We start from the raw sequence: 21107 nt of genomic DNA, 5'->3' as shown, positions 1-21107 counted from the left end.
CCAAATTTTATAGAAAGCAGCTAATAAATATTCCCTCTAACTTTCTTAATGATGACAAACCTGCTTTGTAATAATATTCTGAAAATTCTAAAGAAATGTAGCATTAATAGCAAAACAGTAACTTCATCATTACCCCATCAGTCACCATCAATATTGCCAATATCCATTCTACAAGAATGTGACACCTAACCTACTTAACATTTTTCATTTAATCTTCTGGGAACAATTCTGCAGATAGAAAGTGTTCCCCTCCCCGTATAGAAGCGAGCAGCTTTTGCACACAATGAGATGTCTTCCACACTCCAGGTCATCTTTTGACAGCTGCTCAATAGCAGGAAACATTTCAGCTCATTATCTTTTACTGGAACTCTTACCTTCAGGTCTCGATGAACTATTGGGGTTTTGCAGTGATGCAACCTGGCAACAGCTTCACAGGTGTCACAAAATATCCTCAACACTTCTGGCTCAGTAAAGCCTGTCTGAAGTCTCTGATTCATCTGATTCACGACCTGCCCCGCTAAAGTAGAAACATAACTTTGTAAAAACATCTCTTTTTAACAGTCTTTAATCAAACAAGTTTTGTGTTTCTATTTAAAATGTTACATATATGCACTAGGGCCAATCACAATTTTTCAACCTCAAGTTTTTAATCAACCACTGCTTCTGTTTTTCAAACAGGGCTAATACGACCCCCCATACCATCTACAGAAGAGGCAAAGTTAGTCCCCTAACCCTTCACTTTATTAATGCCTAATATGAATCCACTACTCCAATTCATGACTATTCCTATTCAATCCCACTGAACTGAGGCAAAAGGAATTTTTAGAATTGAAATCTGAAACCTCTCTACACTAACACACTTGCTGATGTTCCCCAAATCCTCCCAAAGATGACAAGATGCAAAAGCTACAAAGCTATTATAATTTGAAAGTGTAGAAAAGAAACCACTATTATGCAGATGTCACTATTGCAACATTTAACTCCATCTGACATGGCTTCTTCGCCCATCTGAACAAAAATAGACAAATATAAGGAAAGTATGTCCTAAGAATAAGAGTCATGTTAGGGAAGCCTTAATATCTATGACTGGGTGACAAAAGCAACCAACCACTGGAGTAACCTTGTCAGAAAATGGAATTAGTCAGATTAGGAAAATACTGTGGAGACTATTCAATAGTCTTTGAACTCAAGATTTTCTTCTACAGAAGGAATAATTTTCCCTCACATACAAACATTTTTTTAAATATACATCTTTATCCTGAAAAGCATTAACAGCAGACATATCCGTTGCCCAAGAACTGCTATCTGAAGAAACCAATTTATTTTTCCTATTTCAGAAAGAATATATTGACCAAATCACAGTGTTGCAGGTTTTTTCCAGACAGTACTTATGTTTTTCCTTCCACGATATTACGTATCTCTGGCACAATGAGCACCAAATTCTCAGAGGAAGTTCTTGGATTACTGAGAATCTCTGGTGAATATGGAATCATTCCTAGCACTACATTCTGTTAAAGTGAAAAATTCCTGGAAAAGAAATAAAGGGGAAACCAGTCTCCAAGAGAAAACTCTCTTGTAGAAGGATCTATAGCAAAAGAGAAAACATTATCCTTCGTGAAGGCAGACACACTGGAAGGAAGGTGTAGTTAGTTCAGCAAGTGTGCCCGCAGGGAGAGGTTTCAGAAAGAAAAGACTGTATCCATTAGCTCAATTCAGAATCCAATACCTATGAATTATAACTTCAAAGCAGTGGATCAAACAAAGAAAATGCATTTATGCGCTCCATTAATTAGTAGCTTAATTTTCTACTCTTATCTGTACTGCAATCAAGTTAAACCAACATTTAGAAACAGCAGTGTTTGAATTGCTCACTATATTATTCCCATTTGTTATACTACACATAAAATACTTTAGAAGATTATGAGCCTTATTTTCAGAGGCTCAGAAAGAATAGCACCTGCTAACTTCAAATTCTCACTTCTTAAAAATCAAGTAGTATCAGTTTGTTAACTTACATAAATATCAGCAAGTGGACAGGCCACAAACTTTTAAGCTTTGACATATTGAAATATAGAAATTTAAATCTCAGAAGAAAAGTTTGCATGGTGGGGGAAAAAGACTGCAGTTAATTAGATTTAGAACCATTAAAACAGTCCAGTAAACTAAACTTTTATATAATGCACTTGAAGAATTTTAAGCACCTAATGCGCTGGCTTATGTAGAACATTTTATTTTCACATGGAGCAGACAGTTATTTTGAAATCCAAGCATTTCTCCAGATTCACCATCACTGGAGCCTAACACTACTCAAAATTTGAGCTAAACTACTAGAATAAATTTGTATATAAAAAAGTGAAAAAATACTATATTAGTAAACTTAAACTGGATATTTGAAAAAGAGGGGTGGATTCTGAAGGCACTTGAGGTGCCTTCCAGTTCTACGATTCTGAAGAGGTCCAATCCGTTGCACTGAAAGCAAGCCCAAGCATTATCTACACCATCCCTTAAAGGTCTGTGCAACCCACTCTTAAATATCTTCAATAATGGAAATTCTACAAACTCCCTAGGCAATTTATTCTAGTGCTTCACTACCTTGACAGTTAGGAAGTTCTTCCTAATGTCTAACTTAAACCACCCTTGCTGCAATTTAAGCCCATTGTATTTTTTCCTATCCTCAGAGATTAACGAGAACAATTTTCTCCTGCCTCCTTGTAACAATTATTTATGTACTCGAAAACTAATGTCACCATTCAGTCTTGTCTTCTCCAGACTAAACAAACCCAATATTTTCAATCTTTCTTCGCAGATCATGTTTTCTAGACCTTCAATCTTTTTTTTTTTTTGGCTCTTCTCTGGACTTCCTCCAATTTTTCCACATCTTTCCTGACATGTGGTACCCAGAACTGGACACAAACTCCAGCTGAGGCCTAATCAGTGCAGACTAGAGCAGAAGAATTACTTGTATCTTGCTTACAACACTCTGCTAATACCTCCCAGAATGATGATTGCTTTTTTTGCCACAATGTTACACTGTTGACTCAGATTTAGCTTGTGATCCATTATGACCCCCAGATTTCTTTCCAAAGTACTCCTCCTTAGGCTGTAATTTCCCATTTTGTATGCATGCAATGGACTTCCTTCCAAAGTGGAGTACGTTGCATTTGTCCTTACTGAATTTCATCCTATTACTTCAGCCCATTTCTCCAGTTTGTCCAGATCATTTTGAATTTTAATATTATCCTCCAAAGCGCTTGCAACCCCTCCCAGGTTGATATCATCCACAAACTTTGTAAGTGTACTCATTATCTAATCATTAATCTAAATGATTGATGAAGATATTGAACAGAAGGAAATTAACTGTTGTAGATCAGGACATGACAGACCATTATTTGGATCTCCATGCCCTCCAACCTCTGCCGAATAATCTGATTTAAAACAATTAAGGGGTCAGGATGATGAAACAGCATGTAACCCTTACAGTTCATTATCTGGAGCAGCAGTTTCAGAAGTGAAAAGATATTCGATTTTGCCAAGTCTTCATTCCCAAATCGTGTCATTTCACATCAATATAAAGATATATTTTGAGATTTGTTAGAGAAAACAAGGAACAGGGAAAATTCAACATATTTATGTAAACATTGTAAACATTTATTTTCCCCCTTTTCTGGCCAGACCTTAAGATAAGCAGTGTAGGATGATCTTTTCAATATTCCCAGATTGTTCTTAAGTGCCAGAAAAACAGAAAGTCAAGTGTGATGGTGATTTCAGTGGTCTTAATTAGGAAGATAACAAATGTGGTCTTTGCCAAAATACATCTTAGGCTTTTAAGAACGCTTTCCTTATGTTCATAAAAATAAGAAATCCAGAAGTAGTGTACTTACCTCGACAATATTCCATTAAGATAAGAACCTCCCACACATTGTCAACAACAGAATTAACAGCACAATCCAAATAGCTCACAATATTCTTGTGCCCAGATAGTTCTTTCTGAAACCAAAAAACAGAAAGAAACATCACGTTTTGAATAATTAACATTTAAAGAAACTCTAGAAAGCATAAAGATAAGTCTGTATAGTAGACAGGAAAACTCTTGGGGTATGGTGCCTTTCATCTATAGACCATGCGTGAAACATTGCAGGTATCAGTTGAAAAGGCATTCTAATAGCTACTTGGGAGCTTATGTCAAGTGTGTAGGTGTCTCAACAATTCCCAGGAGACAGGTGCCCACATCACAGAAAATATTAGCAACTGACCCCATCCTCGACTCAGCTAAGCACCAAGGATTAAACAGAGTATAAAATACAATTCCTCACAAAGAGGATTTAGATACCATGGGCAGGACAGTGTGGACAACCTGGATTGCCATGATTTATGCTGCATCTGTGTAGGTAGTCAGGTTCAATTTACAGCAGTCAGTTTGGCTATTTTCATAAACACTAAGCTCATTTTAAAAAGAAACATGTTCTGTTAATTTCATCTAAGACAAACTCTAAAATATTAAGATTTAGCAGCTATAATCATGATACACTGCAAATATTCATGGACAAAACACTGTTACTATGAAAAAGTAGTAAAATTCAGGCAACTTGACCCATGCCTATTTCAATGTTAACACATGGTCAATTCCAGAGGGGTCATAGTCCTCTTAGAGGCAAGGACTAGTGAAAAGTCATTAGAGCTTTCCCTCACAAGACGATGAAAGCATCCTCCACATGCAGGTATCTCCTTTGATAAGGCTGGTATCTAATTTGTCTCCTTCTCGTTACAGGAGTGTAGATACCCAGGGTCCGCAATGTCACTTGTGAGTCCTTCATTGTGTGAAGGACTTAGTTTGTCTTTTCACCAAATAACTTGGCTTTGTCAAATGAGAGGTCCTCAATTGTAGGTCCCTGGGCTGAGCTGCTGAATGAAGCCAGGAAACCCTTCGCATGATGACAGCCAGGGTCATGATTCTGGCAGCTGGATCTACTGCGTCAAGAGCCGCCTGAAGTGCTTTTCTAGATATGAGCTGACTCTCCATAACAAGAGATTGAAATTGCTCCCTTCTTTCCTCTGGTACAACATCAATAAAGTCCATGAATTTTGAGTCTGTGTCATGTTCATAATTGGAAAGTAACGCGACGTAGTTGGCTACACGTAGTTGTAAAGTGGCCAAGGAGTAAACTTTCCATCCAAATAAATCCATTCTCTTCCAGTCTTTGTCCCGGGGTGTGGATTTGTGGTGAGTTTGTTTGCCCCTTTAATGTGCTGCTTCCACAACCAGGGAATTGGGCGGATGATAGGTGAACAGAAACTGTGCTCCCATAGAATGGATGGAATATTTTTTATCAGCCCTTTTGCACAGGAGTGGGATGGTGGCTGGAGTTTGCCATGTGTTGTTATCCCCTGGTTCCATAAGTGCTTCGTCCATCAATAAGGCTATCTTAGATGGCACTGTGGTGTGCAGGATCTTCGAATGCTTATGGTGTTTCTCAGATACCTCTTCAAGCGGTATCTCCAAATCTTGTGCCACTCTTTTAAACAGGTCTTGAAATTGCCTGAAATCATCCGCATGTATAGGTGGAGGCAGTATTATGGTGGTATGTGGTGAAGAGGAGAAGTTGTGCAATGCTGGTGATGCTTGTGGTTCTGCTGCATCATACATCTGCTCAATGGCTTCTGATGGAGGATCCACGACCGATTGTATTGAGTGGTGTGAGGACATATCTCTATCCCTATAGCAAGTAGAGGGTCTGCTGTAGTCCCTGGCATACTGTGACCATGTTTCCCAATTGCGCTACTGCATCGGATATGGCATAGGTGGGACAAACCATAGGTGCACACCATTGTGGTTCTGGGTAACCGCCATATCCCCTATGACCAGAGAGGAGAGACGTGGGTCTATGAGGTGAGGAGTGTTGAGAGAGAAGACTCTTTCCTCAATATTGTCGTCTTCCCCACTGGACGATAATACTGGGGACATGATCCCATGTGGAGGCAGTGACATGTCTGTGCCATATAGTGGTGAATCCTCATGTTCGTGGTGCTTCGTCTTCGACTTGTGTTTCCTATTCAGTGCTGTGGAGTCAATCAGTGCCAAAATCTGAGCCGGTTCCAATGTAATGGTTGGCACCGCTACCGTATGTGTGGCTGTCTTGGTGCTGCAGTTGCGTCCAGTGCCAAAGCTGCAGTCTGCACCATAATGTGAGTCAGTGCCGAGGTCATGGTCGGTGCCATTTTCATGGATGGTGCCGTTTTCAGCGCCGTGGCTGTTGGTGCCAACCTCTGTTTCGTTGGTGCCGAATCAGAGGAGGTCTTCACTGTTTTAGCTCTCAATTCTGTGCCATTGTTATGACTCTCCTTCAGTGCCTGAGGCTGCAGGCACCGAAGGGGTCTGAGCAACCATTATTTTGGTCGGTGCCAGCCTCTTTTTTGGCAGGCTTTTAGATGGGGTTGAAGCCCTTTTTCTGACATGTTTATCAGATGGTAACTGTGATGGCTCGTGCCCATGATCTGAGGCAGGTCTCAGGGAATTCTCCATTAGAATCAATTTTAACCTGAGTTCCCTGTCCTTTCTTGCCCTTGCCTTGAACTTCTTACAGAGGGGACATTTCTGTTGCCTGGTCTACATTGCGAAGGTAGGTCAACGGAATGCGGTTTCCATCAACCACAATGTATGCGTCTTCACTGACTGGTCAGTTCCGTCAACTTAAATCATGGGAAAATTCAACTTAATAAAACCACCTCCGCAAGTGGCGTAGTGCTGAAATGGAATTGTTTAGGTTGGATGAGCCGTGGTGTAAGCGGAATGCAACGTAATTTGATGTAATTGGACTCTGTGAGTTACCCCACAATGCTCTGCTGTGACTGCTCTGCACGTTTGCACTCTTCTGCACCGCGGACACGTACACAGGAAATAGTCCCTCCCCTCAAGCCCTTGGAAATTTTGAATTCCCATTTCCTGTTTTGTCAGCATGGAGAGAGCTTGCCAGCAGAATTGATCATGGCAACTGCATGCCCCAAACATGCGCCATTCTGGTGTTGACCTGAGGTTTTAGATCCCATCAGTCTGTTGGGCGAAGAGTCTGTGCTGGCTCAGCTCCAAGCCACCAAAAGGAATTTAGATATTTACGAAAAAATATCGTGTGGCATGTTGGAAAAGGGGCACAGAAGGGACACACAGCAGTGCCACATTAAAATCAAAGAGCTGACGCAGGCTTATCAGCAAACTCGTGAGGCGAACTGTCGTTCTGGCTCGTCACCATAGACAGACTGCTTTTATGAGGAGCTGCATGCGATTCTTGGCAGTGACACCATCACTGTACCACCATGCAGCATAGATACATCAGGGGAATCCAGGATGAATGAGGAGGACTCTGCGGATGAGGAAGAGAACAGGGGCCAGGCAACTGGGGAATCCATCTCCCTGAAAGCCACTAGCCATTTGTAACCCCGGAACAGCACAGCCGGACACAGGACAGCATGAGTGACCGAGATGCCAGGGAAGGCACATCTGGTGAGAATGTACTGCAAATCTCATTTCTAGGATTATCTCCCCAGTCCAGCTTCTTGTCATAGCAAAAAAAAATACCTTAGTGTGTAGTGGGGCTTCCTCGCTGTTAGCTCACCTAAGCAAGGGGCTTGCCCTGGAAAAGAATATTTATGTGCACCAGGATGTTCCGAGAATCCTCCATGGATATCTCCAGGAAACTTTCATTTAGGTACTCTGTGATCCTTTGCAGAATGTTTCTGGGGAGAGCAGCCTTATTTCTTCCACCGTGATAGGACACTTTCCCCCACCACTCTGTTCTTAATTGTGCAGGCATCATCGCGGAACACAGCATAGTAGAATAAGCCTGTACCCAGATGTTTGCAATAAATCCTTTCTTTCCACCTCTGTTACTCTCAGGAGACTGATATTACTCATGGTCACCTAAGGAATATGGCACACATTTGTAGTAACCGCTCCATACAATCAGGGTTCCCCCCCGCCATGAGGTTTGTTAGGGTATGTAAACTGCAAGTTACAAGACAGCACGTGACTGTGATGGGTCTTACGGGTCATGAGACGGATGCCCACATATGATTTTGCCCGGGGGAATTTCACCCCCCACCCCTGCACATACATCCTCTGTACCGCCTTTTCAAAGAACAATTTTTGGAAGGGTCAGGGGGCGCAACAATTCTGCTGGTTGGGGAACTATGGACTTATGTAGCATGCACTATGGGGATTTCTCTGAAATGGATGCACCAATCTCTTACTTACCATGGCTAGAATGGCACTTCGACCCCTGCAATAGGTAGAGATTAGTTTGCAGATCTGCCATTTCCTTAGGAATATAAAGGAGTTATTTTTACATTGTAACATTGCTTTTCATCTGTGGGGTCAGCTAACAATGGATATCTTGTGCTTTTTGCTTGCCTTTCAACGGACAGCATGGCGTTCAGCTCAGCATCTACTACTCCTGCTGACGGCCTGTTGAAGATTAGAAGGCGGAAAAAAACCCAAAAGTCGGGATAACATGTTCACTGAGATAATGAATGCCTCTGTGGCTGCTGACACAGAGCCTGCAGGATTTCATTATTGGAGAAAATGAACATGGACATGAACAACAGGAAGGTGGCCCAAAAACATGAGCATACAACACAGGATGAGATGCTGTGCATAATGAGGGATCAGTCGGACATGTTGAAGTATTTGGTTGAGCTTCAAGAAGAGCAGCGGCAAGATAGACTCCCTCTGCAGCCTCTTCAAAACTCTCAACTCATGCACTCTTTCCTAGCTTCCATCCCCAACCGATCTAGAAGGTGGTTGAGATGGGTGCAGTACGTGCTCCACACTGGGTGAGGAGAGCAGAAAGAGGTGCCGGCCTCTAAGAAATGAGAATGTGTTGTTTGCACAGTGAAACTTTGCTTTGTGTCCCCTCACAGCCCCATTACAATGGAAAGCATGCAAAGTATTGAAATAACCTCCTTTCCCTCTAATATTAATGACCAACAATAAAAATTTACTGCTTTAAAGATCATTACTCTCTATAATTGAGACTGTGGGGATTACCGCTGGGGGTGGAGGGGCTTATCACAGTGCTGTGGTGCTGGGGAATGGAAAGGGAAGACAGAACACAGATTATTCAAAACCATTAGATCTCAATATAAAACCAATTTTTCAAGACTTCCCTGAGGCATAGGGCTCCACAGTTGGCTCTCAGTGTTGCACTGCTGTCTGGCTGCTCAAATATTTCAGCCAGCCTATCTGCCTCCATGACCCAACCCAACGGGAACTTCTCTCCCTTTGTCTCAGACATTATGGAATACACAGCATACAGAGAACTGCTGGGATTGTTTTTTTCACTGAGGTCTAGTAGCCTAGTGAGTAAACTGAACCAGCGTGCCTTTAAATTTCCAAATGCACATTCCACAACCATTCTGCACTTGCTGAGCCTATTATTGAACCTTTCCTTCCCACTATCTAGGTGCCTGGTGTATGGCTTCAATCAATCAGGGGAGCAAGGGGTATGCAGGATCACTATTGGCATTTCAACATCACCAATATTTATTTTTTGGTCAGAGAAGAAAATCCCTGCTTGCATCTCTTTTAACAGACCTGAGTTCCTAAAGATGTGCACGTCATGCACCTTTCCAGACCACCCCACACTGATGTCGGTGAAGCATCCCTTGTGATCCATAAGGGTCTGCAACACCATTGAGAAGTATCCCTTTCGATTAATGTACTCTGTGGCTAAGTGGTCCGGTGCTAAGATATGGATATGCGTGACATCTATCGCCTCCCGCAGTTTGAGAACCCATTGCAGAAAACCCATCCACTATGTCCTGCACATTTCCCAAAAAGTCACTACCTTTCTTAGCAGAAGTCTGTTAATGTCCTGGCAAACTTGTATTACAGCAGTTCCCATGGTGGATTTACTGACTCCAAATTGGTTCCCAACTGACCAGTAGCAGTCTGGCGTTACTAGCATCCACAGAGCAATGGCCACCCGCTTCTCCACTGTCAGAGCTGGTCTCAAGTGAGTATTCCAAGAAAGTGGCCTTTCGCATATGAAAGTTCTGCAGCCGCTGCTCATCATCTCACACCTTCATAACAATGTGATCCCACCAATCAATGCTCCACTGACTGCAGATTGTGCGTGACAGCCAGCAGCAAATGGGAACAATTTCATTCTATGGCTAGTAGCAAGGCGTCTTGAGTAACATCACAATTTTCAGCACTGCAGCCCGTCTCGCTCTTGAAAATACTGCAGAATAAGATGTGTTTGTGATGCTCGCAACAACAGTGCGGAGCTGAGCGGGCTCCATGCCTCTCTGGCAATGGTTTACATGCGGCAAAGACTGAAGGGTTTAGAAAAATGGCACAAAAAAATGTCAGTCTGTTTGTCATGAGAAGGGAGGGGGAGGGAGGATGTTGCATCATGGGAGGACAATAAACCTTCCCAAATGCCTCTGCAGCTACTTGCACTGTGGGATAGCTACCCATGGTGCACTGCTTTGATTGTCAACCCAAGCGTGGCTAGTGGGGGACGCAATCCCCCAACACAAGGAGTGTTGTGTGTTCATGCTCTTCTAAAATTTGGCGGGTGAAGATTGATTTAAAATAAATCGACTTCACTCCATAGTGTAGACATACCCTGACATATCCCTCACCAAGGCATCTAATACATTGAGCGTGCCTGTCCAACGCCAGCATGGGGTCTTTGCACGAACTGCATCTTCTGAAGCCTGGGGAACCAGGCACGATAACTGTATAACTATTATCAACACTAAAGGATAAGGGAAGGTATTAAAGTTTTAAAAAAAAAGGAGGGGGGAAGGGTAAGGAGGAAATAAATAACTAAGAACTTTTATTCTATTCTAACTTTTCCCTCAGAACGAGAAGTTGAAGAGAACTGCTGTGGTTCCATCTTGGACTGTGGGTGGCTGAGAACGAACTCAGGAGATCAGGTTGCACGTGCGGTTCAAGGTGCCAACGGCGCCGCCAGACTGGTCGTGCATCTGTGACCTGAATGGTCACTACTGATGAAAATCGCTGATCCAGAGGCGAGGGCGCACCAGACACCTGGAGTAGAGCAGCCACAAGGACACCACTTAATGAAGAATTTTTCTTTTCTTCCAGGTTATTGATAAAAAAAATGTTAAATAGCATAGGGTTAACAACCAATCCCTGCAGGACCCCCTCTAGAATCTCACACCTGCTCAATGATGACTCCCCATTTACAGTTACATTTTGAGACCTATCAGTTAGCCAACTTTAAATCCATTTAGTGTGTGCTGTGTTCCTGTTTTATCTTTCTAGTTTTTTAAGCAAAATGTAATGCGGTACCCAGTTAAATGCCCTATAGAAGGCAAAGTATATTACACTAACACTATTCCCTTTACCACCCAAGCTTCTAATCTCATGCAAAGAGATATCCAGTTACTTTGACAGGATCTATTTTCCATAAACCTATGTTGATTGGCACTATTTATTTTACTCTAATTCTTTATTTATCAAATCTAAATGCTCTAAATGCTCCATTATTTTGCTCAGGATCAATGTCAGACTGGCGGGTCTACAATTATCCTTATCATCCTATTTACCCTTTTTAAGTATTGGCACAACATTAGCTTTCTTTCAGTCTTCTGGAAATTCCCCAGTATTCCAAGAAATACTGAAAATCAACATTAACGGTCCAGTGAGCTACTCACCTAGCTCTTAAAATTCTAGGATGCAAGTTATCTGGAGGACCTGCTGATTTAAAAATCTTTAATAGCTATTATTCAACATTCTCCTAAGACACCAGTGGAATGGAAAGAGTTTTCATATAATGAAACGACATCATCTGTTTTTTCTCAAATACAGAAAAGAAATACGTATTGAACACTTTCCTTTTGTGCATTATTGATAATTCTACCATTTGCATCTAATAATGGACCAGTACCATTTTTAGGATTCTTTTTCTATCTAATATTTTTTTTTAAAACTATATATTGTCCCCTTAATTCTGCTGATTGCAGATTTTTCCTTGTGTTCCTTTGCTTCCTTGAGACTTTTTTCTACAAATCCTAGCTTCTGATTTATACTGATCATCATCAACTTCTCCTTTCTTCCATCTCCTTTTTTTAAATTTATAGCTGCCTTCACTCTCTACCCCCTTCCCCCCCCCCAAAAAAAGATCAGTTTTTTTACCAATGCCTTCTTCCTTGATTGTGGCTTTTGGGGCATCTAGTAAAGCATTCTTACACAACTTCCAATCATCATTCACACGGATGGTTTTCCCTATATAAAAGAATTAAGACTCTTGCCTCCCCATAGATTTATGGAGAACATAGCAACGCTGTCAGAATCAAGAGAACTTTTTGAAATACTGGATCTTTAACAATCACTTTAATCAGGATCACTTGTCATGCGCTAAGGATTTTTAAAAGAGTTATACAGTACATTTTAAAGACATCTGTTGATCACCAGGAAGAAACATCAGATCAAAGCCATGAACCTGTAAATATGCAGCCATATACAATTTGCTTCATGTGCTAGATGCTGCTTAGAATGGACTGGATTACATTATAGTAAGGCCAGCACACATGGATTTTATAGAAATACTTCCTTGGTTGCGGTAGCCCAGTACAGGACTGTTGTGGGTTCTAGAGGATTTTCTGATTGACTCAACTTAAAAAAAAAAAAAAAAAAAAAAAAATATCAAGGAACTCTACATCCTGCTTGATTGCTTCATATCTAGTTATTTATTTGGTTTAAATTCAATTTAAATCTTTAAAATTTAAGAGCCCATTAAGTATTTGTTCCCCAGGTAAGTACTTATAAACTGTGATCTAGTCTCTCTCTGGCACTGGAGACCAGTCAACTATCTCTAAGTACATAAAGCAACTACATGCCATATAAGACCAACGACTTTTGTATTAAAAAGTGCATCCATGAAAAGAAAATAAATAGCATGGATACTAAGTGACGGAACATAATCAAGCAGCTACACCCTTCATGTTATTTTTCTCTCATGTCCAGAGTGTGGGTTGGCTTAAGAAGTGACCATCTTACTTAACTCATTTGCTCCCTGCACAGAATTTCAAATATAAAGTTCTTACTGATTTCTTCTTATGTAGAAACTTGCAAGAGAACAGGTTAAATCAGTTTGTCTTTTTTGCACATCAGAAAGGTTTACCATGTTCCAATCAGTTACACCTGTACAATTACACTGTAGAAAAGATTACCATGAGCATCATTCAGCCAGCAGAAACTTGACTGTCACATACAGTAATTTCAGAGCTTAGATCAAGTTCACAGGTATGGCAGAAAATCTTTTTACTTGTAAACTGAACACATTTGACATAGAAACGAACTGTGGAAACCCACAATGCCATTTTTACCAATACTTTTACAGAATCACACTTTAGAACAATTGAATGTTACTTGTTACATGTAACACTAACTGCTGCAGGGAATTGTGATTTTGAGATTGGGAAAGGAGGTAGTCCATGAAAGGATCTCTTTCACACGATTCACAAGGTAAAAAGGTAAAAGGATAAATGATATGCTTAAGTGATTAGTGTCGTGGGTTTTTTTGGTAGTGTGCATATTCTCTTTTGTACATGGAAGAGAGTTTGTTTTATAAAGACAAGTGCAGTATATTCCCAAGTTATGTTCTGAAACCTTTTAACTGAAGACAGAGGGTTTAAGAACATGAACATACTAGCAATAGATTTCAGGAAACAACAGAGTTCAACAAAGAAATTCTAACAGATTATTGGAGTGCAAATAAAGACACTAATACGGAGACTGCTAAAAATGAGTTGTAATACTGCAGGGTTTGGCCCTAAGGCATTTGCACATTGGCCTTAGCTTGTTGCATTAGCATCAGCAAAGGTGTCTGTACTTCATCTTCACATATCAGTCACTTGAGAATTCCTCTGATTTAGGATAGTATCCGAAGACTTTCACCCACCTCTTCAGTATTTATTATATATTTACTGCACACGTACTCCATATTTTCACAAATGCAGTCACCTTTCAGAAAGAAGGGGTTCACAAGAGTTTCTCTCCAAGTCTACTCCCTGACCAGCTAAGAGTACTTAAGCACAATGCACACTCGATCTTCCAGAAGTAGAGAATATCCCTATTCCTAATCTAGCCCCTCCAGAAAAATAAAACTGCAAAATTTCCATTTACATCCATGCCTCCTAATACCAGCAAATAGCTGTTTTACTTACCATAATTGTTATTTCTCTTTTGCAAATGTTGAGGTCAGACACGTTATTAACATACATTCGTTTCAATGCACAACGTACACCACCATGGGTACGCACCAGGAACACAGTGGAAAAGCCACCTGAGGAAAAAAAATTACACATCAGACCACTTGAGGTTCCATTATTCCTTTAAAAATATATCAAACCATGATAAAAAAGAATTTTAGAACACTTTTTTAATCAACTAGGAAGTCACTGACACTTTGATCCTCTTGTAATTGTACTTTATTCTTGGTTAACTGTGCCTCCTACAATATATTATATAATGCTATAGCCTGAAAAATGTTTATTTCACATTAATGTTAGTCCGTCAATTCCTGCAACTTGTAATTATTGTCACTTGCAGGTGACAATGAAACTGAGAGGTTTAACCAAAGAAGAACAATGCCATGTTTTATATTTTTAATTCTATACTCATTCACAATTTTTAGGCTTTACATGGCAAAGTCACCTCATCCTTTTTGGAGTACACAACCTACACTTAATTTTAGGATTTTTTTGTTTAGATACAAAGCTAGGGGATAGGCAAAGTGGCCAGAGAGTTGTAAAGATAATGCCTTTTAAAAGGTCAAAACTTTAAAAAGAAATTTGCTAACTGAACTGTTCATACAATGCAAGTGTCAATTTAAACTTAATCTGCTTTTACTCTATCCGTTGATCCCCCTGGCAACACTGTTGTACATATCAGAGAATGAAACTAAACTCTCCCTTCATCAGTCAAATCAGCAAACATCGAAAGCAATCAATATGAAATGCACATTTCAGTTTCAGGTACTATATGCACACCTGAGTCCTGAGTAGGATTTTTCAAAGGCATCCAACTAACATTAAAGAGCACAAGTCCCAAATATTTCAAATGCAAGCCTTGATGGAGAGTATAGCCTAATCTAAACATTTCAACTTTGACTTGGGGGAAGTATGATATATCAGAAAATGGTGTCAAATGTCAATTGCATGGGATATTTGTTTGTCAATTTTGTGTTCCATTTGTGTTGTTAATGAGGCCCTGGGACTTGTCTTTTTCAGCACAGAGGAGCATCTTAAAAGCAACACTTTAGTAGGAAAAAAACCTCTGAAATATAAAACTCTATTATCAGGAAATAAAACACTTTACTTTCATCTGACTTTATTGTCTTGAATTGATCAAAAACTAGCAACACAGAAATAACTATTTCAATAAAACAAAATAAAAGTTTTCAGTCGTGACTTTTAGCCACCAGGATCAGATGTGAACAGATGGAAGTAATACAGTATCTGAAGACTAGTTATTTTTCCCCCCTTTAGATAGAAATATGATTTAGTGTTTAAAACATAAGACGAGTCAGGAGAGTTGATTCTATTCCCAATTTTGTCACTGACTTACTGTCAAAATGGCAGCAGTGGGAAGAGACTGTAGCCCCTCAAACCCTTCTGCCTCCCATTACCCATGCCCAACAGCAACCTCCTCAGATGCACACTCAGGCTTGATCTACACTTACCCCGGCGATGCGGCGGCAGTCGACGGGAGTTACACAATCTACGCAGAGTAGCTTGTGTAACTCCCGTCGACTGCTGTGCTTCTCGTCTGTGCGCCATCTTCACTGCACTGCACCAACGGGAACCGCGTTCCCGTCAGCGCAGTGCTATACCACTTGAGGGGGTGGTTTAACAGTGTCGACTTCTGGATTGAGTGAGTGGGTCTTCACTGACCGCTCAGTCGATCCAGATAAGTCAATCTGATGGCAGTGACTTTGCCACCATCAGTGTAGACATAGCTTCAGTGCTGAGACCGGGAGAATAAGAAAGGCTAAGCTTTGGGGGGCCCATCAGCAACCCACCAGACTTAGGCTCATTGGGATCCTATCCACTCAAATGCCTGGCATGAGCATTAATAGGTTACTTTTGACACTTATGGCTGCCGTAATGGGCCCTGATAGAATGTTTTGATGAAAGTTTACCTTAGCCTTGCTGGGAGTCCACAGGCAGCCTGCAATAGCAGCTCTGAGATGTGTGAACATTCATCTCAGTTGGGATTTAGTTTAGATCCCCAGTAATTTAAAGGTTAACTTTGTTAAATACCTTCCTACTGATCAAAGCATGTTAAAAAGCAGGAGAGGAATCACATCTACAAGTGTTAATTTGTAGATTGCCTGCAAAGAGTGGGAGATGGGGAAGGGAAGCCTTACAACCCCATACCTCCATCAGGAACCCTCTATGGTACCAAGTGCACTTGCTTCTGAGCCTCAAGGTTTCTGATGGAGAGTGGATAAAAAAGCTCAAGGGGGCTTCTCTTTCCCTCTGCTCGTATGGGAAAGGCAACACAGAGCCCCTTCCCACTACTCTGTGACCTGATCTGCAGTAAGAACACAAAGGTTCCCTCCCTGCCAGTAATTTCCAGCAGTTACCAGGTTCTCTAACCCCAGTCCCTGAAACTGTAAAGAGGAATGGAGTGCACAGGATTCTCAGAGCTGAATGTTCTGAGGAATGCCTTTGAAGCATACAAATGCACCCCAACAGTGTCTCTATTGAGGACCATCAGTTACACTCACCCCCATCCCCACACTCTGTTAAAGTTTAAAGTTACTCCACATCACTCTGTGCTCCTCATGCCCACCCTTCCAGGGCATGAGTTTGTGACCAAGTCCCACAGGGATTGTGCTCTTGAACCACTCGGGTGCAGCCAGTCAGGACTCTAGTGCTTCGGAGTCTGCCTCTAGAGTCTCCACACACCAGTGCCACAGCCTCCTGATTCTCGCCCCACAGTGTTCAGCATTCCTGCTCTGCCTGGAATTCCCCCTGCTGGACACCCCCCTTTAATGGGTCCTGGGGAGTTCCTCCACACCCAAATGGCCATGTACCCTGCCTTGCAGTCAGAAGTGATTCACAGCCAGCATGGAAGTCAGATGGATTTATTAGTTCTCAGGTTCACAGCATAGAAAGACTTTGCTTGCTATCAGCCTTAACTAGGAGTTACAACAGCAGCAACCACTTGGAAAGGCCCATTCTCAGGGCTCCCTCCCCTTTGGGTCCCCACAGGGGACTCCCTTGTCCCCCCAGCCAGCCCCCAGAGCCTTCCCCTAGCCCCTCCCAGTCCTTTGTCTCTTCCCCAGGCAAGGTGGCCACTCCTCCTGGTCTTCATCTGCCACAACCTGTTCCAGCTGGCTGATTCAGGAGGACAAAGGGGTCTGGCCAGCGGACACATGGTTGGGGAAGGCCCTTCCGCCCTCCAGTGGCCTCTGCAATGATTACATACCCAGGTCCCATCACTGAAAAACATAAGAAACATATGGAGGGAAACTGAGGCACACACACCGCACATAAAATCCTAAATCCTTTGATCCCTGAATCCTCAGAGATGACATTACCCTAACCCCTCCCTCAGCTCTTTTTGTTCCCATCCTGCAAGGTCTTCTTTACTGTTACCCATACTAGCTGGATTCAAGCTAGATCAAGTAGTTTAGCTTGTGCACAGCTTTGACTGTGTGGATATCCCACAAGAGTTTTAAAAGACCTTGCCAAAGAGCTCACTGAACCGCTAATGGGATTTTAATAACTTGGTACACTGGGAAAGTTCCAGTAGACTGGAAGAAAACTAATGCTGGGCCAATATTTAAAAAGGGTAAACAGGACAACCCAGGTAATCACAGGCCTGTCAGCCGAACATTGACCCCAAGCAAAACACAGCAGCTGATATGGGGCTCAATTAATAAAGAATGAAAGGAGGGTAATATAATTAATGCCAATCAAAACATGAGTTTAATGGAAAATAGACTTTCAAACTAACATGGTTTGTTTTTGGTTTTTTTAAGATTACAAGTTTGGTTGATATAAGTAATAGACCTGATGTAATATACTTAAAATTTCTGTAAGGCATTTGACTTGGTTCTGCATGACATTTTGATTTAAAAACTAGAACAAAACAAAGTCTATATTTAAATGGATTAAAACTGGCTAGCTAATTGGTCTCACCGTAATTGTAACTGGGGAATCAGGGAAGGATGGTCCAGTGATTAGGGCACTGATTCAGGATATGGAAGACCTAAGCTCAACTCCCTGCTCCGGGCCTATCTGTGCCTCAGTTTCCATCTGTAAAATTGGGATAATACTTTCCTACTTCAGTGTTGTCATGAAAATTTAATGTCATTTAAGATTGTTACACACTGAGATCTATTGGTGAAAAGCTTTATCATTGAGCAGGCATTTCTAGTCAGGTTCTCACCAGAATTGGTCCTTAGCTATTTACCATTTTTATCAATGACTTGAAAACAGGGCTAAATATTGTTGATTTTTCTTTTAAATCAAATGTTATTTAAATACATTCTTCTTTTTTTAAATAAACCTATTTAAAACTTAATTTGAAATTATGACAATCTTAAGGACTGTATTATAACCTATTAAAACCACTATATTAAATAATAAAAATATTAAGTAGTTCATCTTTGCTGTCAAAGTTTTAAAGAAAAGTCAAACCACTGAAGTGGAAGGAGTAACTGTCTAAGCATCTGGAACCAAAGGTTTCTGAAGAGCTAAACTAGCTATTGACAACAGCAGTCTCTTCTGCAAAAGTGAAGAAAAAACGTTTTCTTCTTTTCGGTTTAAAAAACCAACTGGGAATTGAAAAAGCAAGAAAGCTTGCTTTTCCTCTTTGTCTGAATAAAAATGATGTGTGATGAAAAGATCTGCTAATTCTAAAACCTTGGACACTGTGACCACAGCAGAAAGTTTCTTACAGATAATTTCCTTCCTGCTTGCAGGGTCTCCCATATTTCTTGATGTCTGGGATGCTCTTCTCTCACTGCAGCTCATGAAGGTGGATCAGAGTTTTGAAGCCGCATAGTCTGGCCATGCGCACTCAGCTCCAGCTTGCTAACAGGTGAGTTATTCCCAAGCAGTAAAACTTGCATAACATCATTAACAGCAAATATTCCAAAGATAACTAAATAACTATGAACATTAGACCAAGGAAGAGTCACATGGTAACAACTCTACCTAATATCTGATCCTTGACTCATGAGCCATTAAAGGTGTGTAGAACTGTGGGAAACATGGCTAATAGAAAGGAAAATATCAGTAACAAATTTTCCATTCTGTAGCCCAGCATCTCCCACAATTCTTCACATTTGGGAAGTAGCAAGCAGTGAACAGATGTAGGGAGGGTTATAGGGAAAGATCAGAAAAAGGAAAATGGTATCCCTCCCTATCATTTCCAGGTCATCACCTGCAGCAGCTTCCTGCCAAAGGATGCCTCTGCAGAGGACAAAAAATCCACCTTGCAGTGCTTAATAGTGCTTGACCAGGTGGCTGCCTTGCAAATTTCTGCTATTGACGCATTAGCTCTTTCTGCCCACGAAGTCACCAGGGATCATAGGCAGAGTACCCTGACTCCTTCTGGAAACCGAATCTCCTATGCCTTGAATGCTTCCACAATGCACAGTCTAATCCATGTAGCAACAGAGGACTCTGAAGCTCTTGAGTTCTTGGCATTTCAGATGCAAGACTACAAACAAGGCACGCAATCTCCTTGTGGACTCTATTCTCAGAGCCCTTTTGACACCTAAGGTGTGGCATTCTCCTCAGTGGGATGCTGAGGCTTGGGACAGAACAAAGGTAGAACCACCTCTCTGGAAACAAAGAAAGAAGAATTCATTTTGAGGATAAACAATTCTGGAGTTCTAACCACCACCTCTTCCTCATGAAACATGCACTAAGGTTGCTGCACAGAGAATGCCGCCAGCTCCAATGTTTGCCTGGTGGATGTGACGGCTATCAGAAAGCAAGTTTTGCTGAATAATGCGGACATTGACATCAGTGGATCAAAAGGATGGTTTGTCAGGGTTCTCAGCACAAGCAGCAGTCCCACAGGAGTTGGGGGGAGGGCAGGGAGGAAGAGAGGACTAATCATGGTCTTGGCTAACTGGACTCATCTAAGAAATCTGGCTACCTGAGGGTTCTCTCCCAGAGAACCCAGGGATCATGCAAACATCATGCTACTAAGTGCAGACACCTGACGCACATTGGTGCTAGGCTAGAGATCTTTGTCAAAGCCTTTTTGGGGAAAAATCCAGGATAGCCAACATTCCTGGATTTCTGGGGTTTGCTTCAGATAGGGAAGCATGCTTTCTAAGTCAAGACTTCTAGAAGAAAGGGTTCTGATGTCTTTGGAGGACAAACTCAAGGATACTAGTACTTCTGTTCAATAGCCAAGCTGTTAGATGCAGCTGGCTTGGGTTCAGAAGCAGAGGACTTTGTGAGAGGACGTCCTGTCTCAGAGAGCTGTAGAAATGGTCCCAATTTCAGCTCTATCAGGTCTGAAAACCAGGATCTCCTCAGTCAATATGGGGTTACCAATATTACTGTTGCATTTTATTTTCTGGACTACGTTCCCTAATAATGCGAAGGTGGAAACTCAGAGGTCCTGCAGCCATTTGATATAGGAACAGAGAACAAGACTTCCAAGAATTTAAGTGCCCAACTTGACACTTTAAGGAGACCTTATTTTTAAAAAGTGCTCCATGCCAATCTCCTGAAAAATCAAGCCCTTTTTAAATTGTCGCTGGTTGAGGATGAAAATATTAAAAAATCCCAAATCACCATTCACATTAAAATCTTGGCCAGACCAATTAAAACAAGTTCATCTAAAGCACATTTGACATCATGACCAAATCTGTAGTGTTGTGTCACATAAATTCAAAGTATGCATCAGACCTATACCATCCTATTTCACCAAAATGTTTCAGGGATATTTGAGGAAAAGCAGCATTAATATTTTGCTCCTTCCTTATGAATTATAATGGAAGAAACTTGCATACTTCTATTTTTGATTTGCCCACCTATGACCAGCACTGCAACAGCATATGAATGTAAGCTTACATACACAGTACCCCAAGAAAGTGAGA

At 41.3% G+C, this 21107-nt stretch overlaps 1 protein-coding gene across 3 annotated transcripts in view; it reads right to left on the bottom strand.

Annotated features, from left to right (window-relative positions):
- The window catches only part of BMP2K (BMP2 inducible kinase), a 112024-nt gene that overhangs the window by 71614 nt on the left and 19303 nt on the right, over window positions 1-21107 (bottom strand). For all 3 annotated transcript variants that reach the window (XR_010921516.1, XM_067557084.1, XM_067557085.1), the window contains exons 2-4: window positions 14194-14312; window positions 3882-3987; window positions 375-517 (exon numbers count right to left, since the gene is read on the bottom strand). Coding sequence is in view for 2 of the 3 variants with exons in the window: in XM_067557084.1 (XP_067413185.1) it covers window positions 375-517; window positions 3882-3987; window positions 14194-14312 (368 nt within the window). In the remaining variant the exon portion in view is untranslated. The remainder of the gene's footprint in view (window positions 1-374; window positions 518-3881; window positions 3988-14193; window positions 14313-21107) is intronic.

The sequence above is a fragment of the Emydura macquarii genome, unplaced genomic scaffold, assembly GCF_026122565.2.
Source record: "Emydura macquarii macquarii isolate MOO-44397 ecotype Brisbane River unplaced genomic scaffold, CSIRO-AGI_Emac_v2 contig_1790, whole genome shotgun sequence".
In the NCBI taxonomy this organism is placed as follows: domain Eukaryota; kingdom Metazoa; phylum Chordata; order Testudines; family Chelidae; genus Emydura; species Emydura macquarii.
This window is presented reverse-complemented; position numbering and strand designations above follow the sequence as displayed.